We start from the raw sequence: 27319 nt of genomic DNA, 5'->3' as shown, positions 1-27319 counted from the left end.
GTGAGTTTTAAAATTCACCAGAAATTATATAAAAATTATTTGGAGGTTATTTTTATATATTATGTTCTTATATCAATCTAGTTTTGTTTAAAACAAATGGGGATCAATTTCAAGGTATATACAAAAAGATTATGTATAAAACAAATTCTTTCGGTCAACTTTGAAAATTTACCATAAATTGTACAAAATGAACTAGAAGGAGTTCTTTATATGGATAGATTCGTATTCGAGTCTAGTTTTCAAAGGAAGAAATTAAATTAAATTCCGGTGAGTATATAAATACATAATACTGACTCTTTAAAGGTAGTGCGAGTTGTCTGAATATGAAAATTTTAGATTTTAAGTGGAAATGGATTAGAAGCTGAAGAGTAATGTTTAAATGTATGATTATGGAAATTATTTTGAAAATGTATTTATGTTAGTACAATACTAACATATGTATCGATATGAATTTATAATTTTTTACAGATCGTGATTGTCTTTGGTTCAAAGAAAATCGAGTATAAAAAGGACTAAGTTGGAGCATAGTGAGGAAAAATCTTTTGAAAATTTTAAAGTGTCAAGGTGAGTGCAATACATGCATGACATTATACATGGATGTGTTATACATCATCAGGAAAACTTGCAATGAGTCTACCTTGTTTATATCACCATGATATTATGTCATTTTTCATAATATCGACATGACCTTAATATGTCAAAGTGTGAACTCATAATGCATTGATCACTTGTGGAAACATATATGTGAATGTATTTGGGGTATGAACTGCCCAAATTATGAATGTGATGGATATATTATTATGGATGAATCAAGAATTATAACCCCCTCATACCGATGTAGGTAACCCGATCCGATATGGAGTATCACATTAGGGCCACCGGAGCGACCCACCATAAAAATAGCGGAAAATTTAATTTTTTCTTAAAACATGTAAACCCATAAAATCATTTATAAGTACAAAATAAAATTTATCAGTATTCAAAATAAAACAGGTTTTCTGACTCATATATATAAAACAAAATACAATTACATGCCCTCTAATCATATGTACCATACTCTGCAAGCAACACCGAAAGAATTCCTTTACTGACGTCGATAGATGCACTGGTTCAATCCTTTTAACCTGCAATGGTGAGTAATAGAGTGAGCTTCAGAAAGCTCAGTAATACAGAAATACCAGATGATGCTGAAGAACGTGCAGATACAGATAAACATATATTTCCTTATTGGTTCTCAACATCTACAGATTTTTATGTTGAGCGGTGATCCTATTGATATTTCAGGTGGTAACGGAAAATGAGCTTTTAGTTCAGAGAAATATTTCGGATGACTGAGTTCAGGAGTTCAGAATAGGTTATCTAGTGCGTTCCCTCAAAACCAATGAAAAGATGCAGATCTTTTTTTAAAACATATTTTTTTAAATTCAAAAACCATAGTAATTTCCTCATCCATCACGAACAAAATATGTAGGTTCCTCCGAACCATACAACCCCGTCACGAACAGTAAGGCCTTGAACAAAAAGTCGAGGAACCTGCAAGTATTCAACCCCGTCACAAACATTAAGGCCCTGAGCACAAAGTCGAGGAACCTGTAAGTATTCAACCCCGTCACGAACAGTAAGGCCCTCAGCACAAAGCCGAGGAACCTGCAAGTATTCTTCCTCCAACTATACCCCCAATAAAACATGTTCCGTCCGTAAACGGATATATCAAAAATCAAAACATAATTCAGGTCAAGTATCAGATCAGAATCCAAGTCATGTATCATATCAGAATCCATGTCTGTATTAGATCAGAATCCAGGTCAGGTATCATAACATAATTCAAATCGGAAATCAGATAAAATATTCATGTGATTAGGGAACACACCAGAGTTTACAGATATTATTCAGAGGTACTGGATAATATTAACAGACAAAGAAACATGAATTTTCAATATACCGATAGAATGTCGGAATTTAGAATCACTATAGGAAGAGTTCAATAACTGACAGAATTATCAGTTATTCAGAATTTGACTTGAGATGATAAAGAATAAATGAAGATTCAGGACATTTACAGTCGGTGTTGATCTATCGGATTATTGAAATAACTCAAGTTTAACAACTCACAAAACTAATGCATGATGACTGATTCATTCGTTGTCCTCCCAGGTATTCACTCTTTAATACCAATAATTATTTTCCATAAACCATCTTTTGAGTCATCACTGAACATATCTTAAGGAGACAAACATATATTCTAATGGTCTTTATTTTATTTCCATGTTTCAATTATACCAGGAAATGCCAACGTACTTGATTTGTTGTTCATAATCCATAGGGATGATACATCATGTAAGTTCATCCGAGTTTCCAGGCTTATCCCAATCACTTACTTAATCACCAGTCCTTGAGGTTACTTAGTTCATTTAGCGTTCAAGTCCATTCCAGTTACTTTAGGATTTTCCAGAATAATTCAAACGTTCCTGAATTTAATATACATAATGTACTTTTGTTCTATTCAATTTGGTATTCGTGGTTGATTTGTCGAACAAACATCCAATTCTTAGTATTGAATGCGATCTAGAGTTGAGCTGAGCGGAATACTTCCAAAATAATCATCGAGCCAAACTTGAGTAGACGAACACACATTCAAGTAATATCTATGCAGTTCAGGTACTGACATATCATTAAAGTTGATCAATTCACTTAAGTTGTGTTCCATAACTTTTAAGGGTAGTACAACACCTGTGTTTATTTGGATTCCTTAATTAATCCAAAGCATTTACTTAGCCTAGGACATAAGGGTATTTTGGTCATTTTAGTGCTCAACGTTTTTCCATCCATTTTAAAGCTTGAAGATGTTCATTCATTCCTAGGCTTGATGATATTTTTGAGTCTTCCATTTCAGGGGTATTCTAGTCATTTTACAGATCCGGTGTGTTACAATCATTTACTTCCGTACGATCTTATTATTTAATTCAAACATATCATCTTTTCCAGACTTTTCGAACAATTCTAACAAAAGAGCACCCTTGATAATTTATTCTTAACTCGAAGATTTTCAGGTCAATTGTCTTCTCAGAAGCTACCAAAAGGTTGCTAGGAATTTTCTATATAAAGACGAAATCTTAACAATTAAATTCGTAATTTATCGAGTTAAGTACAAATCCTCAAAGTTCTTTCTCATTCCAAGTCAACTCTGACTATTTTTACGTCTCAATGGTATTTTCGTAATTTCTTAACCAAATAATTTCGGTATTACTCTTAACGAGAATAATATAATTTAGAGATCCTATGGTTAATTGCTTTCCTGAACATTCTCTGATCTTGAAATGATTTCCTTAACAAACTTCTAGCACCTTGTACAAACTCTTTTGGGGTTAAAAACCAGTTATCCAAATTTTCTAAGCAAAACTAGCATTTCTTATGCACATCTGTAATTTTATCGAATCAATATGTCTTTTCAGGGTTATTAACCAACTTCCAGGAACAATTCTTGTCATTTTACAACATAAGGGTATTTTCATAATTTTACCCTACAGGAGTATTCTCATAATTTCCCATCCAAGTACCTTTAACATTTAACCTTTGATTATATGCTACAAATCCATGATATACCTTTATCACTAATCACATAACTCATAATTTAATTCTAACAATCCATCAATTTCTTATATCAGTCATCTGAGCCATATTCATTTACTGAATTTTTACTGCATCCATATCGAGTGTATGAATTAATTAAATACCCAAATGAGACCAAACCTATTCATACATGCATTTATCAATACCAACATGTTCCATACAGCATGAAAAGGTAGTAATGTATTACCTCGATTTCCATGTAATACTGATCGACCATTAAATTCCATTTGAACGATCTCGATCTTGAAATCAACTTCGAATAATTACTGAGATGCATATCCATAGAAATTACATAAAAAATGGAGCTTAATTCCGAAAAACGGTCAAATCGGGTGATAAATCAGTCAAAAACAACTTACCAGGTTCGGGTTTCACTGGCAATTTCAAGGCTTTCGGGTCTGAATTTCGAAAAACGGACTACCAAATCAAACTCATGACGTCGAAAAATGTCAGGATAGGTACACCCGGTCAAAGTCAAAGGTCAGTCAATGCCGGTCAAAGTTCTGGTCAACAGTGGTCAACGCCGGTCAATGGTCAACGTAGGTCAACGGTCAACAGCCGATCGTTTTAAACAAATATCACCCTAACAAAAATTAATTACAAAATTAGCCACCTTCTATAAATATTTACAAAACTAACACCCAATTTTACACAAATATCACCCTAACAGAAATTAATTACAAAATTAACACCCCCTACGGGCACTGGCGGTGCGTGAATTGTGATACGGTGTTGGAAAATTCTCGAAAAAATTCCTAATAATTATTTTAAGGCAATTTGAGACACTAACGAGCTCGATTTACAATTTTGAACGGTGGAGAGCTCGATTTCGAAACATTGAATACTTTGACTTTCTCACCCACCACGCACCGGCGACGACGGAGAAACATAGGACACCGACGGACTTGGAACGATGAAAGAAACTTGATGGTGCGGGAGGTGTTGAAAACGGATGGTCGGATCATCGTGAATCGACGAAACACCAACTGAAATCGAGTTAAAACCGACGATACTTCCAACTGAAATTAACGACGAACGGCAATTATTCACGACGAAAGGTTTGAGGGGTTTTATTCATCGGTCGACAACGAACACGATTTCAGTTTGTCAAACGGACGTCGGACGGTGAGTAGATCGGAGTTCAAAGGGGGTCGAAAGGAAGAAAAAAACTGGAAAAAAATATAATTTGCAACACGAGGAGAGAGTTTATAATTCTCTCATAAAGAAAAATGGTTAAACTATGAGTTTAGCCATGAACTTCCTGCACTTCTTAAAATGGTCTGCAAACTTTGAAATTTTATAATTTAATCATCAATTTCTTCCAAAATACCAATTAAATTCAACACTTTATAATTTCTAAAATTTTGCCTCTAAATTGGGGTATTACAAGAATAAACTATAAGCTCAAGTGAATTATTGAGGGACAGGGTATAGTTGGCACGCTATAGAGTCCAGCAACATACTGCATATTCGGGACTGTACTTAAGTATACCTAGTACATATGGCGGACACCACCTAATGTGTCATACTCGGGTTAGCACTACGGTGTTTATTTATATTAATTAGTGTACCTAGAATCCTCAAGGTCTACATATTGGGCTATGGTTTATTGAAATTTTTTTATAATACACCATTATCATGTTTACTATAGTAATTAAATGGTTAATATAGGTAAGTGATCATGCTACATTGATTATGACATATGGTTGTATATTAATTATGTATTGCACGATTTATTACTGTTGATTGCCTCACTAAGTATATACTTAGTGTGTGATGATTTTCACACGTAGGTAAACGTCAGGAGTATAAGTAAGGAGTACTGAGCAACATCAAGCATCGAGGAGTATAATAAAACTATCCTTGTTTGAATACTCGGGAAAATGACCAGGACACCCGAGTTCCTTTTGAAGAGATAGCAGAGTTGAAAGTATAGATTCAGTCTGGATATCCTTAGGGAGTGCACAAGGAACTTTAAGCTGACTAGTTTGGGTTCAAGGTCCGACACTCAAGGACTGGTCTAGTTGAGAGTGTGGTATCCGATGTAGAGATTCTAGGGGTCACATTCTTGGTAAACTAGAGGGGTGTGTGAGCTCTGAGATACAGAACCCTCAGTCGCACCATGATGTCTACCATAGAATAGAGAGTGAGTATATGAGTATACTCTCTAAAGCAAAACAGAACAGACCAATAAACCAAATAGCAGTAGACTTGATAGCTTGAGCATTTAAGTGTCAAACTTTTAGTATGTTTTAGTTGTCAGTTTGGCAGTGAGCTAGTTAGCTCAACCTCAAATTGTTTTCTACGGGCAAGTCAATATATCGAAAGTTCGAGGAGCAGTACATAGATTAAGGTCCAGACCCAGTACATATTCAGAGTATGTCTCAAAAGTTTTTGAAGGGCATGTATATTTTATAAACCTTGTTGTATCAATTGAGTCATAGATTTTTATTAAGAGACAGTCTGTAATATTTTGATTATAGATATTTATTTTGGGAGCTCCCCAGTATAAAGTTTTAAATTATATTATTTCATTGATATTTTATTTATGGAAATGGTCATTTTATAGTACAAGAAAAGAGTAAGGTGCTGGTCAGCCACTCCGGTGGTTTTGTGTAGCATCATACATCGGTCAACTGTGTGTCGTACTGGTCTAGGGTGTTACATTTAGTGGTATCAGAGTGTTAGGCTTGACGTTCCTAGGGCTTGCGGGCCATTGTCTATAAAAGAGTTTATGAGTATACATGCCCTACAGAGTTATATCATACTTTTGTATCTGCAGTAATAGTAGTAATTCATCATTTCCTCTTAATTTCAAAATTCTAGAGATTGATGAGAGCCTAGATTGTAGTTGAGAGGGTAGTGACAAAAGTAGAGCTTCTTTAGTAGGTGATATAGGAGATGAGTTTGTCCCGACCCAGAGTTTGATGAGCTCGAAGCTACGGGGGTAGATGAGAAAACCTTCTTTAGAAATATGACTGCTACCTTAGACCATATAGTTAGAGCCTTCCTAGAACGCCTGTGCAGCCAGCCCAGCCCGCTCCTCTAGTTATAACATCTCAGGAAACATCAGTAGAAAGGTTTCGGAGGTATTGGACCACCGAGTCCTTTGGTTCAGGCGATGATGATCCCGTAGTAGCCGACCAGTGGTTAAGAGAAACCCTGGTGACTCTTCGTCAACAGCATCTCACTCCAAAAGGTATGCTAAAGTGCGTTATCTCCCTATTGAAATGCGACATGATAAAATGATAGGAGATAATGAATATGTCATTAGAGCTTGAACAACTTACTTGGGACGGGACTGGTTCTTAGAGGAGTTACATCAGAAGTATATTGGGGAGGCCCATATGGATGTGATGAGAGATCAGTCTCAGTCAGGTCAAGGAAACAATCAGTGTTCAAATATGAAGTATAATTTCTCTAGCTGAGTAGATATGCCCCAGAGTTGGATTCCTCAGAGTATCAGTGTTGTAGAAAGTTCAGAGAGGGTCTCTAACTAGACATCCTCACCCATTTAGCCACTAATCCACCAAAAGTTTTTGTCGAGTTAGTTCGTCGGGAAAAGGCAGTAAAGAGAGTTGGGGAAGCAGAGCAGCGGAAGAGGGTACCACTTCAGACTAAAGGGTCGGTAGTTGTGATGTTGGATTTCAAATCTTCACAATATCCTGATGTTTCCTTCTTTGTCTTCCTTTTTGAACACACATCGGTATACCTTATCGTCGGTGCCTTTGTGTGTTTGATCGATATGGACAAGATGATACTTGGCGCCCCACCTCTCAGAATGACGGTTTGATAAGAGGATGGTGGTGCCACCCATGCGGAACAATCAGTTAGGAAGAAGCATGGCTCTTTCCTTCCCTTTGTAGTAGTTTAGAGTAATGATATCAGTGCTAACAACCACCGCATTAGAATTTGGGTGCACTTGGAGAAGATCGCGAGATAAATCGATCGAAATTATCCCTATGTTGCACCCAATTCCCGAAAAATTAAAGCTCTTGATATTACTCCTCAACTTGTACTTGTTGATCACCATGGCGGACAAAGATAGCGTTCGGAGAAAATAGACTACCATTCACGATCAGAATATCAATATCTTTGGGTTTCAACCCAGTTTTTTCAAACAAAGAATCCATAGCTGAGAATATAACAAGCTCCACCTCCCCTCTCGTAGTCTCCATCGTCGAAGCCGGAGGAATATAATGAATTGACAGAGGGAAACAAGTCTCCTCACCAAGACTAGACCTTTCAAGAATCCTTATCTAAAATTCAATGCTCTTCGGGTTATTCCTCAAGTTCAACCTTGAATGCTCCATGAAAGTAGCAAAAGGAACCTGAAAAGTCACCGGAGACTTCTAACACAAGTACTCCACAAGGTAAATACTTCTCATCTTGGACATGAAGTAAACAATGACGACAAAGATGATCAATAAAGAACACAGAACCTGAACAAGATCAAAATGAAGTGAACCCCATAAATTAACATTCTCCTTTGGATCTAAACGAATAACTTCGACAACAACATCGACCACGAAAGGGACAAGAATGAGTGCAAAAATGTGATTGACGAGGTATTGGTAGCTGCGCTTGATGGGAGGCATTGTTGAGAGAGAGAATGTGTTAATTGTGTGAAGGTGAATAATGGGGTTAGTGTTTTTTTTTGTAAGAGAAGAAGAGGCGAAGGGGATTTAAGGAAGAAGAAAAAGAGTAGATGAGAGGAGAAAATGAAATGAGACACACCACTCAACGCTCAATTAACGCCCATTAATATTTCATATCTCCCTTTGTATCCAATTTGTAACTAACCCTTACTTTCATCAATAAGCTCAACTTTCGTTTATCTGTCTTCTGTAATTTCGTCGCTCTCATTCTTTTTTCATTAACTAATCAATCATGTGGATCTTAACTCCACTACTCACTTGAACTGGTTCGATCCAATAATTGATAAAATAAAGGGTAAACTACACATTTAGTAATTAAACTATCAATTTTGACCTGTTTAAACTTTCAATTTTTTCAGAATCATACCAAACATTTAGTTTTTGTTTTATTTTATTACCTAGTTGTTAAAAGCTTAACGGATGGGGGCACAGATCCGGTGGACGGATGATAAATCTGAACGGTGAGCCACTAAAGAATAATGGGTCGATCAATATAGTCCAACTTTAGGCCCATCAGACGATTGATGGCGGAGATTGAAGGATGAAGAAGTTAAAGATTCTAGCGTCGATTTAGGGATATTGAGGCTCTTTCTAGTGAAATGGAGACATGAATCACATTCACGAGTCGAAAAGTTGTGTGTTAGAAAGTTTGGGCTTCATCGGGCGACAGATGCGATGGCCGACGATTGTAGACGCGGCGATGACGAACCCATCCGTTAAGTTTTTAACAACAAAGTACTGAAATGAAACAAAAACTCAAAGTTAGGTATGGTTTTGAAAGGATGAAAGTTTAGGCACTAAAATAGACCAAAATTGATAATTTGGGTACTAAACTCATAATTTACCCTAAAATAAAATTGAGGGTAAAATATACAAATGGTCCCTCGACTATAGAAGTGATGTTGTGTTGAGTCCATCTAAGTTTAAAAGTTATAAAATTGTCCTATGACTATATGGCATTGTTTTGTTGAGTCACCCGACTATTAAAAGTTACAGAATGATCACCCCATTATTCATATTTTCCAAACTCGTCTTTTTTTGTTAAAAAAATTGAAGGTTGTTTGAGCTGTACGTTAACATGATAACTCAATAAAACAATGGCCAATAATCAGAGACCATTGTTTATCATATATATCACAATCAACAAGTTAACGTCTAGCTTAGACATCCACCAATTATTTAACGAAAAAGAACGAGTTTGAAACATATAAATAGTTAGGTGACCATTTTATAATTTTTAATAGCCGGAAGACTCAACAAAATAATGTCCTATAGTCAAGGGATCATTTTGTAACTTTTAATAGTCAGGGGATTCAATAAAATAGTATCCTATAATTGGGGACCATTTGTGTACTTTACACACATATTATCGATATCAATCAAGAATATTTACTCATAGAGTTAAGTTCAGTGAATTAATCAATATTAATCAGATAGCACAACAAGTGCTTTAACTTCATTTATACTCATCATGTATTGATGATACACTCTGGTACTTTACATACAAGAATATTTACTCTCTGACTAATGTTTTACAAACATTATAATTAACATAAAATTAATTATTAATATATATAAATAAATAAGTTTAAAGTATTTTAAATACATAAATAAGTAATGCAAGTGAATTAATTAATTTGATCTCCAATGTATTTATTATCTCTTTTTGTTGACGACTTCATGAAAATAACATAATTAATTATTAAAGTTTGAATAATGTATTACTTTGTAATCACTATTTGTAATTCATTTTGGGACAATTTTTATTTAGTTACCGATAAGCAATAGAAGCTTGGAGAGTAAGCAAAAAACCCTAGAAGATGAACTAAGATGGCCAAAGGAAATTAATTACATAAAAGAGATCAAGAATGGAATAGAAATGAAGTAGTGAGACCCTTTGGTCAATTCAATACATAACTCTAATAACTTAAGCGGTGGTTTGGTTCGCTGAAAAGATCATTACTAAGGAGAATGATTTTTTCGGGAATTGTATTCCCACGTTTGGTTCATAGGAAAGATCGTAAGAAATTATTACTGTCGAAATGGTTTTTTTCCGGAGGGGAAAAGGATCTCCTTTCGAAAATATTTTTTTGAAGGGTCAATTAATGTTAAAAGTGTGGTTTGAGACTCCAATCTTTGATTAGGGTGTGATTGAGCACTCGAAAATAAATTTTCCATTTTAATAAAATATTAATTTTAATTAAACTGATAAACTTATGGTATACGTTATCAAAATTTGGGTTCGGGAGTCGGTTACGTGTGGGAAGGATTAGCACCCCCACAACGCCCTAAATCGATACCTAGTCAATTAATTAATTGTCTTTGCAATAAAGTTTACAAGTTCGAGTCTAATTTAATTTAAGATCCCCTGAATAATATTCTTTGAATTTTTAGATGAAACATGATAATATTTAATTATTTCCTGCAAAAATAAAACAAATAAAAAGCATACATCAAGAAAACACGATTAATTAATTATTTTACCGATATTTAATGAGAATAAGGATGTTCAATTATTTAAATATCTCGAGACAAGGCCTTAGGTTCGATCTAACAGTCTTTTCTCGATGAATTTAATTAAAATAACATTGTCTTTTTCTCAATTCCCGAATTTTAGAAATGAAATTGATTCAATTCGTGTCACTAAATGGGATAGACTTTCATTTTAAAATTATCGAAAGTAACTTTCTAATACGTTAAGACAGTCACTTTACGACAATATTAAAATGATCGAATATTACCCTTAGTCAATTTATTTCGATTCGAGTCAAGTAATGCTTATGAGGATATCATGTGATATTAATTAGGACTAAAATGAACTAATATACAAACAACATGCAAAAATTAAAATAAAAATAAAAGTAGAACTAAATCATATATAATCAAACTATCAAGCCAAATTTTTAAAAAATAAAACAGACTAGTGACTAAAATAAACATTTCCAAAATTAAATGCTAAAATTACAAGGAATGAAAAATAACTAAGACATGGGACTAAATCTAAATAAATTAAAATTATATGTCTGAATTAAAACAAATAAAAAATATTTGATGTTCGAAATACAAACATGCAAAAATACAGGGGCTACTTCAGAGAATATCCCTAAAAATAAATATTAGGCATTAAAAGGTTAAATTATAAAAAAAGTCCCTACAGAGACTAACATGCAAAAACACACTAAAGTTATAGGGACTAAATTGATATTAGACCAAAAAAACTAAGGCACACATAAGAATGGCTAAATAGCATGTTCAGTCCCTACAGGTGACCTTTTTGTAAAACACGGCTAAAATAAGGGGGATTTATAACCTAATTAACCCTGAAATTATTTCTATATATATATCAATGTTTTCTTTTTTTAATTTTTCACCAAACTTAAAAAAATGGGGAGAGGGAGAGAAAGATCTCTCCCAGCTAGTTTCGGTCGACCCACTGTCGATCACTACGAATCACGTCGGCCACCGTACCAGCCGCCGCACACAGTGGTTGGAATCATCAAACTCTCCCAAAATCACCTAAACGCTCGGATCTAGATCCATAAGCTTAGATCTAGGGCTAAAACCTCCTAAAACATCCCTAACCTAACCTAAAACAACCATAACCGTTCGACTCCTAGAACTCTGACCGCCGTGAAGACCCTTTGACTCAGGTAAATTTCTTACATGCAAAGCGTTTATACCTTTTTTCTATTTTCTCATTAGAATATATATATATATATATATATATATATATATATATAAAAAATATGAAAATAAAATAAAAAAGGTAAATTTCAAACATTTTCTTTTTGAAGTTTTGTTTATTTCGTTACATGCAAAGCCAATATTTCGTATATTTGAAACTGTAGTAAAACATGATACCTCGAAAAATACTCTACTTTTTATTGTTTTTTTTTTTTGAATTCGAAGTCTGTGTGTGTGAACCCTATTTCATTTTTTTACTTCGAGTTCTTATAGCCCCAATTTACATTTTGCTTATTTTTTTACTTTTACTTTTGCTTTTCTTTTTCCTTTTCCTTTTCCTTTTCCTTTTTCTTTTTACTTTTTACTTTTTCTAAAACAAAATGATGAAAGTAAAAATTATTAATATCATTGTGTTTTCTTTGTGGATCCAGCTGGAATTCGGTTAGTGGAGAAATCGGTGGCCTGGGCTCGATTTGGACCGTTGGATGGGTCCAGATCGGATAGTTATCTTCATAGGCGACGGTTGATAATTTTGGAAACCCTAATAAGGGTTGATCTGGGCCCTCCATCTTCAACTCAATCGGACGACTGAGATGAGTGGAGACTGGAGAGATAGGGTGAAAAGCCCTAACGGGCTTGATCTCCAAAATAGGTCTCGGGTCGGATCGGGGCTTGGGATGCTTTTTGGATCTGGGTCTTGAATTGTTGTTGGGCTCCAGTTTGGGTCAGATGACCTTTTGTAATTGGGCCCAACTTGGACTGTTGTAATTGGACCTGAAAAATAAAAATAAAAATAAAAATAAAAATATTCATAAATAATAATAACAATAACAATAATAATAATAATAATAATAAAATCGAATGGGACGAAGAATGAGTATTGACAATTACCAATAGTAGTATTTTTGGGTTAAAATGGTGTGAATGTCATTACCTCCAAACTCTTAGGTAATGAACAATTCTCATCACTTTCAACATAAATACCCTTGAAATAATAAATGTTTTTTATATAGATCCTTCTTAATTCTTATTTTTCGTGCCTTACTCAAAATTATAAACTTAATAATAATAATAATATAAAAAAGTTTATTTTAGTAAAATATTGATAAATTTATGTAGTTAAAATTATTTTATATTTTTAATATTTAGTATATTAATTATTTTATAATTTTATAAGGTGAAAATATTGTTATGATAAAATAAAATTATTTAAAATAATATTTAATTTTGATTTATTAAAAAATAGATTTTATACATTAAAATAATATATTTGTCCACTCAAGATCATAACATTATTTTTCATATTATATTATATTTTATATAAATAAATATGTATGAAAATTATTTAAAATAATAAGTTTGATATACTAATTATATTAATTATATGATAAATGCATTATTTCTTTAAACTTAGATAGTGTAATAATCAAAATATTTTTATAAATTTTTATTTAAATATTTACAATTTAATATTAAAGTTTTACTTGTTTATATATATATATATATATATATATATATTCCGTGAACCAAACGCACCCTTATGGAAATTTCTTTATCGTTCAATTTTGACTATATTTATTGTCACTAAATTTTAAATAATTCAATTTGATCAATATTTTTTTGAATTATTTTATTTCTTTATTATTCAAATCATAAAAATCAGGATGAATTGACATGCTTTTTTAATGTGGATCATTTTTTTTCTGAAATAGAAGTCGTTTCGTTTTTTATTTTTTTCTATTTCAACTATTTTAAACCTTCTAAAGTTTCATCCCGCCTCACATTAACAACTTATCATCTACATTGTCATTTTTTGGCATCTTATTCGATCACTCTAGACACTGAGAAACTCGTCTTATTATCCCATATCACTCTATCAATTTTGATTTTCTCAAAATCTCTTTAAAACTTAAAACTCAAAATCAAAACTCAGCGAAACTAATTGAGGCCTCAGTATTTAAAAGGAGTGTAATACCCCAAATTTTGGTTAGTGACCAAAACATAATTTTTGAAAGATTAGCGACCCAAGTAGAAAGTTAGAAAAGTTCAGGAACCAAATAAGTAATTTTTAAAAGTTAGGTATTTCGACCCCGTAAATAAATAGTTTAAAAGTTAGGTAGTTTTGAAAGAGAGTCGACTAATCGGATCGAACCAGAATTTTACAAAAATTTGAAAGATGATAGATAAAGTTTGGAAATATTATTTTTCAAATTTTATAACAGTGAAATTTAATGTGGATCAATGAAACTGAAGTCGATTTTACATATTTAGTTGAAATTGGAAAATTTAGTGACTAAATTGTAGTTTTTGAAAATTTACAAGGGCAAAGGTGGAAAGTAGATTTTTATTTGTTCATATTTTACTTTTTAATATTAAGAGGGATGATAATGAAATGGCAAGTTGAAATTATTATGTTTCATTAAGGGTAAAATGATAATTTCACATTCAATGAATTTGAAATTCATTTATATTAGATTAAGCCAAGTGTATTATGTTTCAATTGAAGAAAAATAAAAAAAAAATCAGTTTCATCCAGCCCCAAAACGTGCACCACCATAGCTACAAGGTAAGCAATTTTTTTTTTATTTGTAAGCTTATTCTATTGATTTTTGGATTAAGCTATTAGATAGAGAATTAATCCCCTTGAAATTCTCTATCATTTGGTATAAATATTACATGGATATCATGCTTATATGATGAGTTTGGAAATTAGGGTTTATGAATGATTTGTTGCTTTTTAGGATTTGATTAAAGATTTTTATGTTTTTGATGTTGGAGATTAATTCTAAAGCTTGTATGATGATTAAAACTACTTGAAATTGGGTGAAATTTCATTTAGCCATGACCTAGGGTTTTGAGAAAATTGTGATTTGGTTAAATTATGTTAGGGCTTTGATTGTAAAAGCCTTGAAATGTTGTTTAAAGGTGGAATCCATGCTTGAATCAAGTGAAAACCAAGAACCCTAACCACTATGATATTCGACCCTAAGGAATTAATTGGGGGAAATTGTGAAAATTTTCCCTAGGCTTAGAAATGATGTTTGAAAGGTTCTACAAGCTTTAGAAAGTTATTTGGGTCATTTTGTAATTTTATGAAAGTTGGGGAACCTATTCATAAATTATGGAAAATTATGTGGCTTATGTACAAATGCTAGAAAGATCATGTACTATTATGGAATTGAAAGTTAGAATACTGAATTTGATGTTAGAATGTGAAATTTGATTATTTTGGAAAGTTGGCAAAGTTTGAGTACTAAATGGAAAATATTGAGAAAGTTAGTGACTGAAGTGGTAATAGTGGAGATGTTGAGGTATTGAGCTGAAAATTAGATGCTGGAAATTTAAATATGTTGTTTGAAACTTGAATTGAAGCTAAAAAGCAAAGGACTATTTGGAATAAAATGGAAAGTTAATATGAATTCTTTTAGAATTCATAAATTGTAGTTAAAATGGAAAGTTGAAAAATGTTATGTGAAGTTTGGGTGAATTTGGATAAAAAGGGATTTATTGGTCAATTTGAAGTATTAAGATCAACATTGATGATGTGATATGAAATTCGTATCGAATGAGCATCGAAAGATTTTTAAGAATTTATTTTCTATTTGTGTGCCTATGTTAGTAAGATTCTAATATATGGTTTGAAATGTATATGTTATGTAAACGGTATTCATTTAGATTATGATTGAAATCAAGATCAAGCAATGTTAAAGCTAAGGAGAAGCTTAAGGACGCAATATGAAGTGCTGAGAAGATTTACAAGCTAAGGAAACCAGATGAGTGCATATTTAATTCGTATTTCTGTTATTGAGCAAACACATGCTCGCAAATATATACTCCAAATTATTGTTTATTTTAATCTAAATCCATCAATATGAGGACTATCTTTTTATATAAAATTTTGAAAACATATATAATATATAGAATGTAAATATATATTACTGTAAAAAAATCTGAAAAAAATATTAAAACAATCTACATAATTAAAGACATAATTTGATGCAAAGAAAATAAGTTTTTACGTCCGATAAGTTGGAAAACAAATTGGTCCGAAAGATTTAAAATTATTTTAAAAAATATCAAAAAATTCAAAATAAAAAGCTAAAATAAGGCGTTTCGGACGAAAACTGGGACAAGACATGTTCGATGACTAAAATAGGAATGCAATTTCATTGTTTTTTCAAAAATAAATTTTGTAGCACGATTTTAAAATTTATTTGGATTTGAACCAAGGTCTGTAAACAAAATAAGATAAACTCTAACCATCACTACTACAAATAATACTTTGCCAATAAACTGTCCAACATTTACTATTAGTTAACTTGAAATTAAATTAATACTGAATTAATAATATAAACAGTACAATTGTTGCTAAAACTATAAAGTTTCCATAATGTTTAAAAAAATAATATAATTAATATGGTTAAACATTAGTGTAACCTCCCTAAGTATTCCTCAACATTTGTAAGAGTGAGTTAAAGATAATCATTTGAACTAATATAACGTTTGTATTGCATGTAAATGCTTCCAATTTGAAATGTTAGGTTGACATGAAACATTTATAATGATCAGTACATCATATAGCATTTTGCATAACCACAGTGTTTTTATTTAAGTCATTATTAATAAAACAAATAAAACGAGTTTATTACCAAACATCAATCCAACTAACACTAAGCTCCCATACCAGAACAATGGTATTCATTGGAGCCAAAAACAAAAACAATCTATTTGTTATTCTGAATTCAAGTTGCAGTGAGACGAGAACAAGGAGCAGTACACATGTAATTGCACATTGGGATACTAAAATTTCGTAAATCACAAAAGCAGTCCCTATAGGTGACTAACTTGCAAAAACATGAGCAAAGTAAGGGGACTAAACAGAAATTATACCAAAAATTTCAAAGCACAAACATAAATGGGTAAATTATGAAACATGTTTCTTTCAATGATCATTTTATAAAAACAAGTGTAAGTTAGGGGGACCTGAGTGCAATTTCCCCCGTTTTATAAATACAACATTTGCTTTTTTTTCATTTGAAACCAGAATTTAAAGAAAAAAAGTTGAGAGAGTTCTCTCCTCTCTCCTCTGCCGGCCGCCCTGACTCCTTTCGGCGTTGTCCGACCGTCGTACATGACTCTAAAATTTTATAAATCCGTTCCCCTTAAAATTTTATAAAGTCACTCCTCAAACATAAAATCATGAGTTTGTACCTGAACATAATATCACCCATTGAACCACTCCCCTCCATCGCTATCATCACTTGTCGCTATTGTCTTCTCTACCAAAATCAACATCAAAATCAATAAAAGGTAGAAGTGAAGAGTGAAAGATACCATCATGCACAGTTATGGATGGTTATAATTGAGCAACAAAGGCTGAAGAGAAGAAGTAAACTAAACTCTAGGGATTTTGACTAAAAGAGAAAGGATTAGTTGAGTTTTAGGAAATATAATCTGATTATTATTACTTAACCTCAAAAGGCCCACTTATCACATATTTATACAATTCATTTACAACCAACAAACAGGCTAACCTCCTATCCTGGCTTAACTAACAGATTAGTAATAACCTGCCAGCTTGGCACAACTACCCAGCATAAGCATATACTATACTCTATCATTCTTCCCGTTTTCGTCTTCCTTTACTCCCTCAAAACAATTTGTCAAGAGCCGCTACTCCAAGTCTGTCTCTCATAAAAGCATATACAGTAGGAGGTATTGGCTTAGTCAACAAACCAGCCACTTATTCAGCAGAAAGAAGAAAATTAACAAGTTTGCCACCAAGAAACCTTTCGAACAAAATGTAAATCAATCTCAACATGTTTAATTCAAGCATGATGAGTTGGGTTAGCAGACATAGACACTGTCGAAGTATTATCGCACCATACAATTGGTTTTCCATGAACAACTACACCAATTTCCACTCTCAACCCATATTAATTCAGCATCTGAGCCTCCGAGGTGGAACGAGACACCACAGACTGTTTCTTAGAGTACCAGGTAATTAGATTTCCAGCAAGGTACACACAATATCCCGTTGTGGAGCGACGATCTCCAACTGAAGCAGCCCAATCAGCATCAGCATAACAAACAAGTGTAAAAGAAATTGTTCCCAAATCTTGTTGAGAAGAATCTTGTGACTCTAGTTCAATTAAAGCAAAAAAAAACCGTATCCTGAAGGCTATTACGTTGACATCATATGCTACCACCACATAGGATGCTCGGGGCACACTACTGAGAATTGTGGACCATTAAAGCGAAAGGTCCAAAATTTAATTTATTCGGGTGCATGGACATTTGATGACTAGCGGGGCATTCAAATGCGAATCAGGGAAAGGTTATTGCATCCACCATGAAGCTTTGTTGTACTTTCACGAAAAACATTGTCTTGTTTGAATTTGCTTTTGTCCATTCTTTCTTTATTTACTTAAATATTTGTAATAAACTTTTGATGTTTGAACTTGTGCTACCTTCAAAGGTTATGAGCAATGAAGCAAATTTTAATCTTTGAAGTTTTTTATTTACTTAAATTATAGTTTAGGGACTAAATTCAGGACTTATCTACAATTAAGGGGTTAAAGACAGGTGTTGACCAAAAATTTAAAGGATGGAAGGTGTGGTTGGCTTAAAATGCCTTTCTTCCATTGTTTTGGTGAATTTTGTCGTGCTATGCAATCACTTTCTCTACAATTCATTCAATGGGATGTTATTATATTTGAATTTCCAAATTTGACATCTTTGGATCTCTATGCCCTGTCCAATCTTAAGTGAGTATCAATCATGAAATTCATACTATAAATTGTCTCACAGAAATGGTGATTAAAAGATCTTTCCCCTTGTATCATGCATACTATAATAATATCCGGAGTGCTAGCCATGAAAATGGCTTTGGATATGTTTATTGAATTGGGAAAGATTAGGGCTGTAAATGAGACGAGACAGATCGCGAGCTACTCGATATCGACTCGATCAAGGCTCGATAAATACTCGGATCGAATGGACTCGACTCGAGTTCTTAACGAGCCGAAACGAGCTACTTGATATTCAACTCGAAAAGCTCGTGAGCAGCTCGAAAAAATGTTATATTATAATTTTAGATTTTTTAAAATTACATTATTAAAAATATATTAAAAATACATTATTGATAATTATAAAATTTTAAAAATATATTAAAAATTCTATAATATAACGAAACCAAATTGTAATGCATTTAATATCATGATATTATATTGTACTTACCTCATAAATAGGTACCAAGTCGATTAATTAATATATTTGTAATGAATCCTAAACCCTAAACCCTAAATCCTAAATCCTAAATCCTAAACCCTAAACCCTAAATCCGATTATGTGATAGGGGTTAAGTTATGCACATGAAGGTAACATACAAATTATGCAAAATGATGTTATGTGACTCTTAAATAAATCATTTGCATACCTATACATAAACATATCAACATGCAAAATAAATATACACAACTTGCTGATTGAGACATGATTTTATCATATCTTAATGATGACTATCGACACTGTCATTGCTTTCAAGCACTGACTCGCCAACATAATATTTCAAGAACTGACTTGATGACATAATGTAAACGGAGATTTGATGTACAAATACAACTAAAATGATGGGATCATATTTTATCATACCCTAGTCAACAGGTTAACATCAATATCATACAATCACCAATTTTTTAATGAAAAATGACGAGTTTGAATCATATGAATATTCGAGGTAAATACATGATAGGATTATGATATATATAATTATAAACAATTAAAGCGTTTTAGAATGTAAGTAGAATTTGGGATAGTTATAAAGTAATATATGTTTAAAATTTTCTTAATCAATTAACAATGCTCACAAATCCTACAATGGTCCATCGTAGATGGTGGCTATTCGATTCCAAATTTTATGAGTCGTTTGTCTCAACCACAAGTCTGAATCTAGTGGTTGTTTCACCATAAAATGTCTCAAAACCCATGCATATCAACTGAAATGTTTGGCCATACATTTGGATCCATGGATTCTGGTTTTAGTTCGGATCAGTTTCTTAATTAATGAAAGGTTGATTAAATTAGAGCATCTTCAAGACTATAAACTACAACAAGCAATGGAATGGTGAGAACTCAAACAAATAGTAGACAACAAAACCCAGTTCAGTACAAAAGGAACACAATTCGTTTATGCACAGTATTTTCATCCTTGTGGGACAAACCTATTCACCTTTTCTCAAAGTTCAAACGTGCAAGAAAATATGGGAAAAGGGTTGCAAAAATTAGGGGATACAAAATCATAACGACAACTGTAATGTGTAAGCAGTCATGGCGAAACCCGAAATAGTTTTCAAGCACAGAGGCCACTGTCATGGCTTCATTTCACTGAATACCATAATATCATCGTTTACATCTCCATATTGTGAAGTGAGCAAACAATTCAATGTCCAAGATGTAGGCATTAGATAATACAACCAGAGCCACCACTTTGGGATTTTCTGCAGATAAATAATAACATAACCAGCTAAGTGAATACTACATCACATTTATACTAGGTATAATTCAACATATTCACTTTTCATCATACCAAATTCTTTCTAATAGTAATAGCTTATCGGTTTAGGCATAAGAAAGTTGGAGAAAAGATTAAGCAATGGATAGAAGAACGATGATAAAGCTCCATCTATTGTGACTTCCGGTGTCAATGACACAAACAACATTCCAAAGAAGGTGAAGTAGAGCTGTGTGCAGAAGATGGCATAGAAGTACCAAAAAACCTTATATGCTGATCCATAATAGCCAATCATGGGATATGCGATCATTCCAAACAACAGAGTTTGGATAAATAGATAGGGTACCTTAACTGCCACCTGCAGAATATTTACACCCTCCTTATTTACTATAAACTTTATCGAGAACCCAGAAAACTAGCAACTTAGCTCAAATAGAGAAAATAAAAAAGTTCATTTTAACTTATGATGCATAAGAGAACGTACTTGTGCTAGTGCATAAGCCCAATAAGAGTACATCCCTGCAAATCTTTCTCGGTACATAACAACCCTCTCTGTGGCAACAAATGGTTGGACAGATGAGATGTTGTCCATCCCCAGAAAGGCCACAGTAAAGTACATTGAACCGAAAATATTGAACAAATCTTGCAGTCTATTTCTATAAATTTAAAGAAGAAAAGAAGATAGAAAGATGATGTTAGCAAAGGGAAAGTAATGCGGTTTTCCAGTGCTTGAGCTCACGGCGATGGAGAAGTGGGCCTAAAGTAAAGATCTTGGGGAGGTGAATGTGTGGCTTCTTTTGAAGAAATCTATGGCTGCCCGATGATGAGGATGAAGAGTGGCCCTGCTTTGAAGGTAAGATAAGCTAAGATGAGGAGTTAATATCCCACATCAGTGGTTTTTAGGGGAATAAGGGGTAAAGTCAGTGTATAAAAGGTGGAAGGGTTTCAGTAAATGAAATTAAAACCCATCGAGCTTGAATCAAGCTCAAAATCGAGCTTGAATCTAGTTTGAATCGAGTTTAAAATCGAGCTTGAATTGAGTTTAAAATTGGGCTTCAGTCGAGTTTGAGTCTCAAGCTTCAATTGAGCTCTTAATATTTTTTGAATTTAAGCCTTTTCGAGTTCGAGTCGAGTTTCAATAATATATTTCGAGTTCGAGCTGAGCTTGATAACTTTTAGCTCGCGAGTTTTCGAGTCGAGTCGATCTTGCTCATATAGTTTTCGAGTTCGAGTCGAGCTCAGCAATACTCGAGCTCGACTCGGCTCGTTTACACCCTTAGGCAAGATGATCGATATGGTGTTGTAGTGAAGTCAAATTCGCAAGTTGCAGTGTCATGGGTCACTATTTGAAGTTAGAGGCCATGGATTTTTTATAAATTTTTTATTAATTTTTATAAGTTTGCTTGTCAAATTGAGTGTATCCGTTTTGTTTTTGTTGCTCGGAATTGTAATGATATGGCTGAAAAAAGGTGGAAGAAAGAAATCAGATATGTTTAGAGTATGGTGGTAGAAGCATATGACCATGGTATGGAGGTATAGTTTGTTTCTGTATGGTATATTTTGTTTTTGTTGTGGGTTAATTCTGTATTGTGCTAGTGGATTAGTGCTTGTCCTTAACTATCATTTAACTTGAACAAATCAAACTATTATCATATTACTCCACAGTTTCAAGTACGCATTTTGTTAATCTCTTGCTTTGGATATCCAAAGGAATAGTTATGCTTTGTTTAACTCACTTCTTCCATTATTTTCATCTTTGATTATCATATGTATTCCACTGTTTCAAATACGAATTTCGTTATTCAATATGTTGTTTTCTTCTGCAGCGAGTGTTTTTTAACAAAGGGTTTGCTAATGGTATAGCTAATTGTAACTTTTATACATAACTAGGATATTTTAAAAAGTTCAACTTATTTTTATTAAGACATAATGTCCAAATTACCTCAAATGTTTACTAAAATAGTTATTATGACCCTTATTCTTCGTTTTTGGAGCACTTTGGCCCATAACATTTCATTTTAGGGTAAAAAGACTCTTATGTTTGACTAAATTGTCAATTTGACCTTTATTTTTTATAGAGAATTTTGACCCTCAACGTAAATAGCTTCTATTTTGGAGCTTTAACCGTTTATTAACTAATAATTTCCATCCATATATGAACTATTTTAAGGTGAAAATTCTTTGTACATTGCGTTTGATAGACTTTGATTTAAAAGATATAATTCTATAATTGTGATGATGCATGATCAATTGGAGAATAAATAATTTTGGGAACTTTATTTAATTTTAGGCCTAAGTTAGACTTGTGATTATGAACAAAATGAGTAATCAATTTGAATCCATTTATTTATAAGGAAATTATTATAATGTGAAAATGAGAGAAATATGGAAATTCACATGGTAAGATATTATATTTGCTGTTACAAATTTATAATAAAATGAAGGTATAGATGACGACAAACTTTATCATATAATATATACTGATTTTATTATTTTATATCAACCTATATCAAACCTTCTCGAGCTAACGTATGAGCATCCAAAAATACTCCATAATATAATGATCGGACCTAATCAATAATAGATTTAGATTTTATGTTAGGGGTAAATTTTATATTTAATAAGTTATAATAAAATGAAGGTATAGATGACGACAAACCTTATCATATAATATATACTGCTTTTATTGTTTTATATCAACCTATGTCAAACCTTCTCGAGCTAACGTATGAACATCCCAAAAACACTCCGCAAAGTTATAATCAGACCTAATCAATAACAGATATAGATTTTATGTTAGTGATAAATTTTATATTTAATAATTTATAATAAAATGAAGGTATAGATGACGACAAACCTTATCATATAATATATATTGCTTTTATTATTTTATATCAACCTATGTCAAACCTTATTGAGCTAACGTATGAGCATCCCAAAAACAGTCCGCAAAGTTATGATCGGACCTAATCAATAACAGATGTAGATTTTATGTTAGGAATAAATTTTATATTTAATAATTTATAATATAAATTTAAGGTATGGAATTATAAAATGAAATACGAAATTAGATTATTAATGGAAAATATAAAAAAATAATTAAATTATATGAAAAATTTAAAATTTTCAGGAGATAACAGCCCCACCCGCCCCTCGATCCAATCGTCTCCTCTTGAGTTCAATGTATTAAACAATTGAGCGACCAACTTGTGATTGCCAACTTGCAACTTGACTAGAACAACATCCTAACAAATGGTTCAGTCCAATTTGGGTGCCGTTTATGCAGGATCTGAATCAATGATGATTTTGTTGAGAAACAAGTAAATATAAGGAAGAAAAGTATAGATTATGCATGCTTTTGTCCCACTTGAAAAAAAAAATTTGTAGAGATAAATTATTTGGATTTAAATCTCCAAACTCAGATGTAGTCAAAGATGCTTTTGTCGAGAAAGAAAACAAAAGTATGCACTATGCAGGCATGAACAAATAACATAGTTTAAATAATTAACTTGCACATCTGTCCACCATTATTTTCCAACTTGGTTGTTTCTCCCTGTGTCTTCTTTTCTCTCTCTCAAAGTTGGAATACGAAGAAATAAAACTCTAAAGCTCATTACTCACTTGCTTTGGATATCCACAAGAGGAGGTATGCTTTGTTTAACACACTGTTTTCATCTTTGATTATCGTATTTACTCAACTGTTTCAAGTACGCATTTCATTATCCAATATGTTGTTGTTTTCTCTGCAGCGACTGTTCTGTTGCTAAGGATTTACTCCCCCGTCGTTCTATAGTTTGTTCTGCTTCTTAGCAAATTTTCAAGGGAAAAAATGGACTGTCTTTTTGCCTTTGTGGGATCTCTTGCTGGCAAAGCTGTTGAGTACTCTGTCGAGCCCACTGCACGACAACTTAGTTACTTATTCAAGCCCAGGAGCAAGTTTCAGAACCTCCGGAGAAAAGTTCAAGACCTAAAGGATGCAAGAGAAAGGGTGCAACAATCTGTTGAAGCGGCTAACAGGAAGGGGGAGGTGATTTTTGAGAATGTTCAAAGTTGGTTGGAAGCGGTGAATGAGAAGATCTCCGAGGATGCTGCAGCACAATTGCAAAAGGATGAAGAGAAAGCGATGAAGAGGTGTTTTGCTGGATTTCGCGCTGATTTCAAGTCCAGTTACCAACTTAGCAAGAAAGCGGACAAGGAGGCCGAAGCTATAGCTCAACTCTTGATCCAAAAGGAAAACTTTGATGGAGTTTCCCACCTTCCTGCAATTGAAGCGATAGACACTATCAGACTTGTTGAAGAGTACGAGGCCTTCGAATCAAGAAGGGGTGCTTTTGATGAGGTCATGAGTGCATTGGAAGATGATAGAGTCAGCATAATCGGAATGTACGGTATGGGGGGTGTGGGTAAAACCACCCTCGTCAAAGAGGTCGCTGGAAAAGCCAACCAGGACAGCTTTTTAGTGAAGTGGTATTGGTTACAATAAAGCAAACACCAGACATGCGGAAGATCCAGGAGGAGATTGCTGAGAAGCTAGGCATGACAATCAGCGAGAACAGCACAGATGTGAGAGTCGCTCGACTTCGTGAAAGACTAGGGAAAGAGAACAGGGTTCTTGTTATTTTGGATGATATTTGGAAGTTCCTGGATATCAGGGCACTCGGAATTCCTTCAGCAGACCAACACAAGGGATGCAAGATCTTAATAACTTCGAGAAAGCTCGTTGTATTGAAGTCGATGGGTTCTCAAAAAAGCCTTCCAATTGATGTGCTGAAAGAAGATGAAGCATGGAACCTGTTTAAGGACGTGGCTGGTCCTATTGCTGAAAGATCTGACTTGCAATCTACAGCAATGGAAGTCGCCCAAAAATGTGCAGGACTGCCACTCGCTATTACAACAGTTGCAAAGGCTTTGAAACATAAAGAGAATTTATATGAATGGAAGGATGCTCTGGAGCCAGCTAAAACCCTCTGAAATAAACTCCGAAGGCATAACAGCTGAAGCATATTCAGCCATAGAGATGAGCTACAGATATTTGGAAAGGGAGGAACTTAAATACACTTTCTTGCTCTGCAGTATAATGGATCATGATGCTGCCATCGAAGACTTACTGAAATATTGTAGGGGCCTGGGTTTATTTCATGGCCTTGACACGATGGAAAAAGTGCGCAACAGAGTGTTGACACTGGTTAACGAGCTCAGAGACTCTTCCCTGTTACTTGCTGGTTCTACATCTGAAAGCTTTGATATGCATGATGTTGTCCGCGATGTTGCCATTGCAATTGCTTCTAGGGAACGTCGTTGGCTTGCTTTAGGAAAGGAAGATGTATTTGAAGAGTGGAAGGATACAATGAGAAACTCGCATCTTGTTAGCTTAAAATATGCTAAGGTTAGTCAGCTTCCGGATGAGTTGGAATGTCCAAACCTTACATTTTTCTTCATGCATGGCTTTGTGGAAGTTCCCAACAACTTTTTTAAGGGAATGCAAAGACTCAATGTCTTGGAATTTGATGGAACAAATTTTACAACTTTGCCTTCCTCCCTTGGTTTCTTGAAAACTCTCTGTACATTGCGTTTGATAGATTGTGGTCTGAAAGATATAGTCATCTTTGGAGAGTTGGAAAATTTGGAAATCCTTGACCTTCGTTACTCTGGAATAGAAATGTTACCGGTGGAGATTGGACAGTTGACAAAGCTATAATTGCTAGACTTGAGTGATTGTTACCATCTTAAAGTAATACCACCAAATGTGTTATCTAAGTTATCCAAATTAGAAGAATTATACCTATATGATAGCTTTGATGGATGGGAGATTGAGGGAATTGAGAATCCAAGAAGCAAAGCTAGTCTTATGGAGTTGCATCATTTGCCTCGTCTAGCAACTTTGGAAGTACATATTCCTGATGTGGAAGCTATACCGAAGGATAACTTGTTTCTCGGAAAGATGGAAAGGTTCAAGATTTCAATTGGATATGAGAAGTGGGATTCTTATTTTGACAGAGAGATGAAGACACCAAGAATGTTGAAGCTGGAGATTAATAAAAGTATTGATTTGGTTGAAGGCATTTATAAATTGTTGTCCTGAAAATTGAAAGTCTATATCTGCATATGAGGAAAGATGTTGTGGAAAGGCTTTACGATCTAAATGCTGAATCTTTTGAGCTGTTAAGATTCATAAAAGTCGAGAATCTCCAATATGATAGCATTAATTGTTGAAAAGGAAGAGATTAGAGAGAATGACACTCTGAAATTTGATAAATTACGCATCAAGTTGGATACTCTGAATGAATTCAATGGCCCGTGGTATATACAAAACACATTTCAATCCGTCACATGGCTTTTTGATAAAAAGGTATTTCTATTCATCTATTAATTATGGCATCCATCAATTTTTCTTTTTTATTTTGATGTATTTTCATTTTTCCCTTTAAATTAGATAAAAGAGTATATATTTATTTATATCTACACTATTATTATGAGTCAAGTGGCGTCATTTCAGTTGAAAATTTTATGGGAAAAACCAAATTTTAAAAGAATTATAAAATATTATTATAAGAGTTTTTTTATTATATCTTTTATTATCTTTATATAATATTCAAAAAGAATTAATGATTTTCTTTAAAAAAAAGTATATTTTTGAATCCTAATTATTAATTAAGAAAGAATTATTCATGATGGAATATGAAACATGAGTTTTATATCTTTGCAGATTTCGTGTCCTGCCTCGAAAGAGTTGGAGTTGAACTCAATCTACGACATTGAGAAAATATGGCATATTGATGATGTTGACGAAAACGGGTAAAGAAAACGAAAGAACACGAGAATTTTACGAGGTTCG

The 27319-nt window shown here is 33.3% G+C and overlaps 2 protein-coding genes and 1 pseudogene across 3 annotated transcripts; 2 read left to right on the top strand and 1 right to left on the bottom strand.

The window, feature by feature from the left end:
* Window positions 1-7285: 7285 nt before the first annotated feature.
* Window positions 7286-8228, bottom strand: LOC120163121 (annotated as a pseudogene).
* Window positions 8229-24035: 15807 nt separating this feature from the next.
* LOC120163089 (probable disease resistance protein At1g61310) lies at window positions 24036-27319 on the top strand. Of its 2 annotated transcripts, XR_005519627.1 has the most exons (3): window positions 24036-24130; window positions 24234-26833; window positions 27191-27319. XR_005519627.1 is itself a non-coding variant. In XM_039173101.1 (2 exons), the coding sequence occupies exon 2, from the start codon at window positions 24314-24316 to the stop codon at window positions 24965-24967; it is 654 nt and encodes a 217-aa protein (XP_039029032.1). In that variant the 5' UTR covers window positions 24036-24130; window positions 24234-24313; the 3' UTR covers window positions 24968-25211. The 2 variants fall into 2 exon arrangements, 1 of the variants encoding a protein (XP_039029032.1); XM_039173101.1 differs by lacking the exon at window positions 27191-27319 and having other exon boundaries at window positions 24234-25211.
* LOC120163120 (disease resistance protein At4g27190-like) lies at window positions 24982-25403 on the top strand. The gene is made up of 2 exons (XM_039173127.1): window positions 24982-25277; window positions 25331-25403. Exons 1-2 carry the CDS (start codon window positions 24982-24984, stop codon window positions 25401-25403), a joined length of 369 nt encoding a protein of 122 aa, XP_039029058.1.

Source organism: Hibiscus syriacus, unplaced genomic scaffold, assembly GCF_006381635.1.
Source record: "Hibiscus syriacus cultivar Baekdansim isolate YM2019G1 unplaced genomic scaffold, ASM638163v2 tig00111427_pilon, whole genome shotgun sequence".
NCBI classification, from domain to species: domain Eukaryota; kingdom Viridiplantae; phylum Streptophyta; class Magnoliopsida; order Malvales; family Malvaceae; genus Hibiscus; species Hibiscus syriacus.
Note: the sequence above shows the minus strand (reverse complement) of the source record. Positions and strands in the feature narration are given on the sequence as shown.

Coding starts and splice junctions, on each gene's coding strand:
- LOC120163089 (XM_039173101.1), top strand. CDS start 24,314: ATGGACTGTCTTTTTGCCTTTGTGGGATCTCTTGCTGGCAAAGCTGTT.
- LOC120163120 (XM_039173127.1), top strand. CDS start 24,982: ATGCGGAAGATCCAGGAGGAGATTGCTGAGAAGCTAGGCATGACAATC. Junction 25,278..25,330: donor GAAGATGAAGCATGGAACCT/GTTTAAGGACGT, acceptor TGCAATCTACAG/CAATGGAAGTCGCCCAAAAA.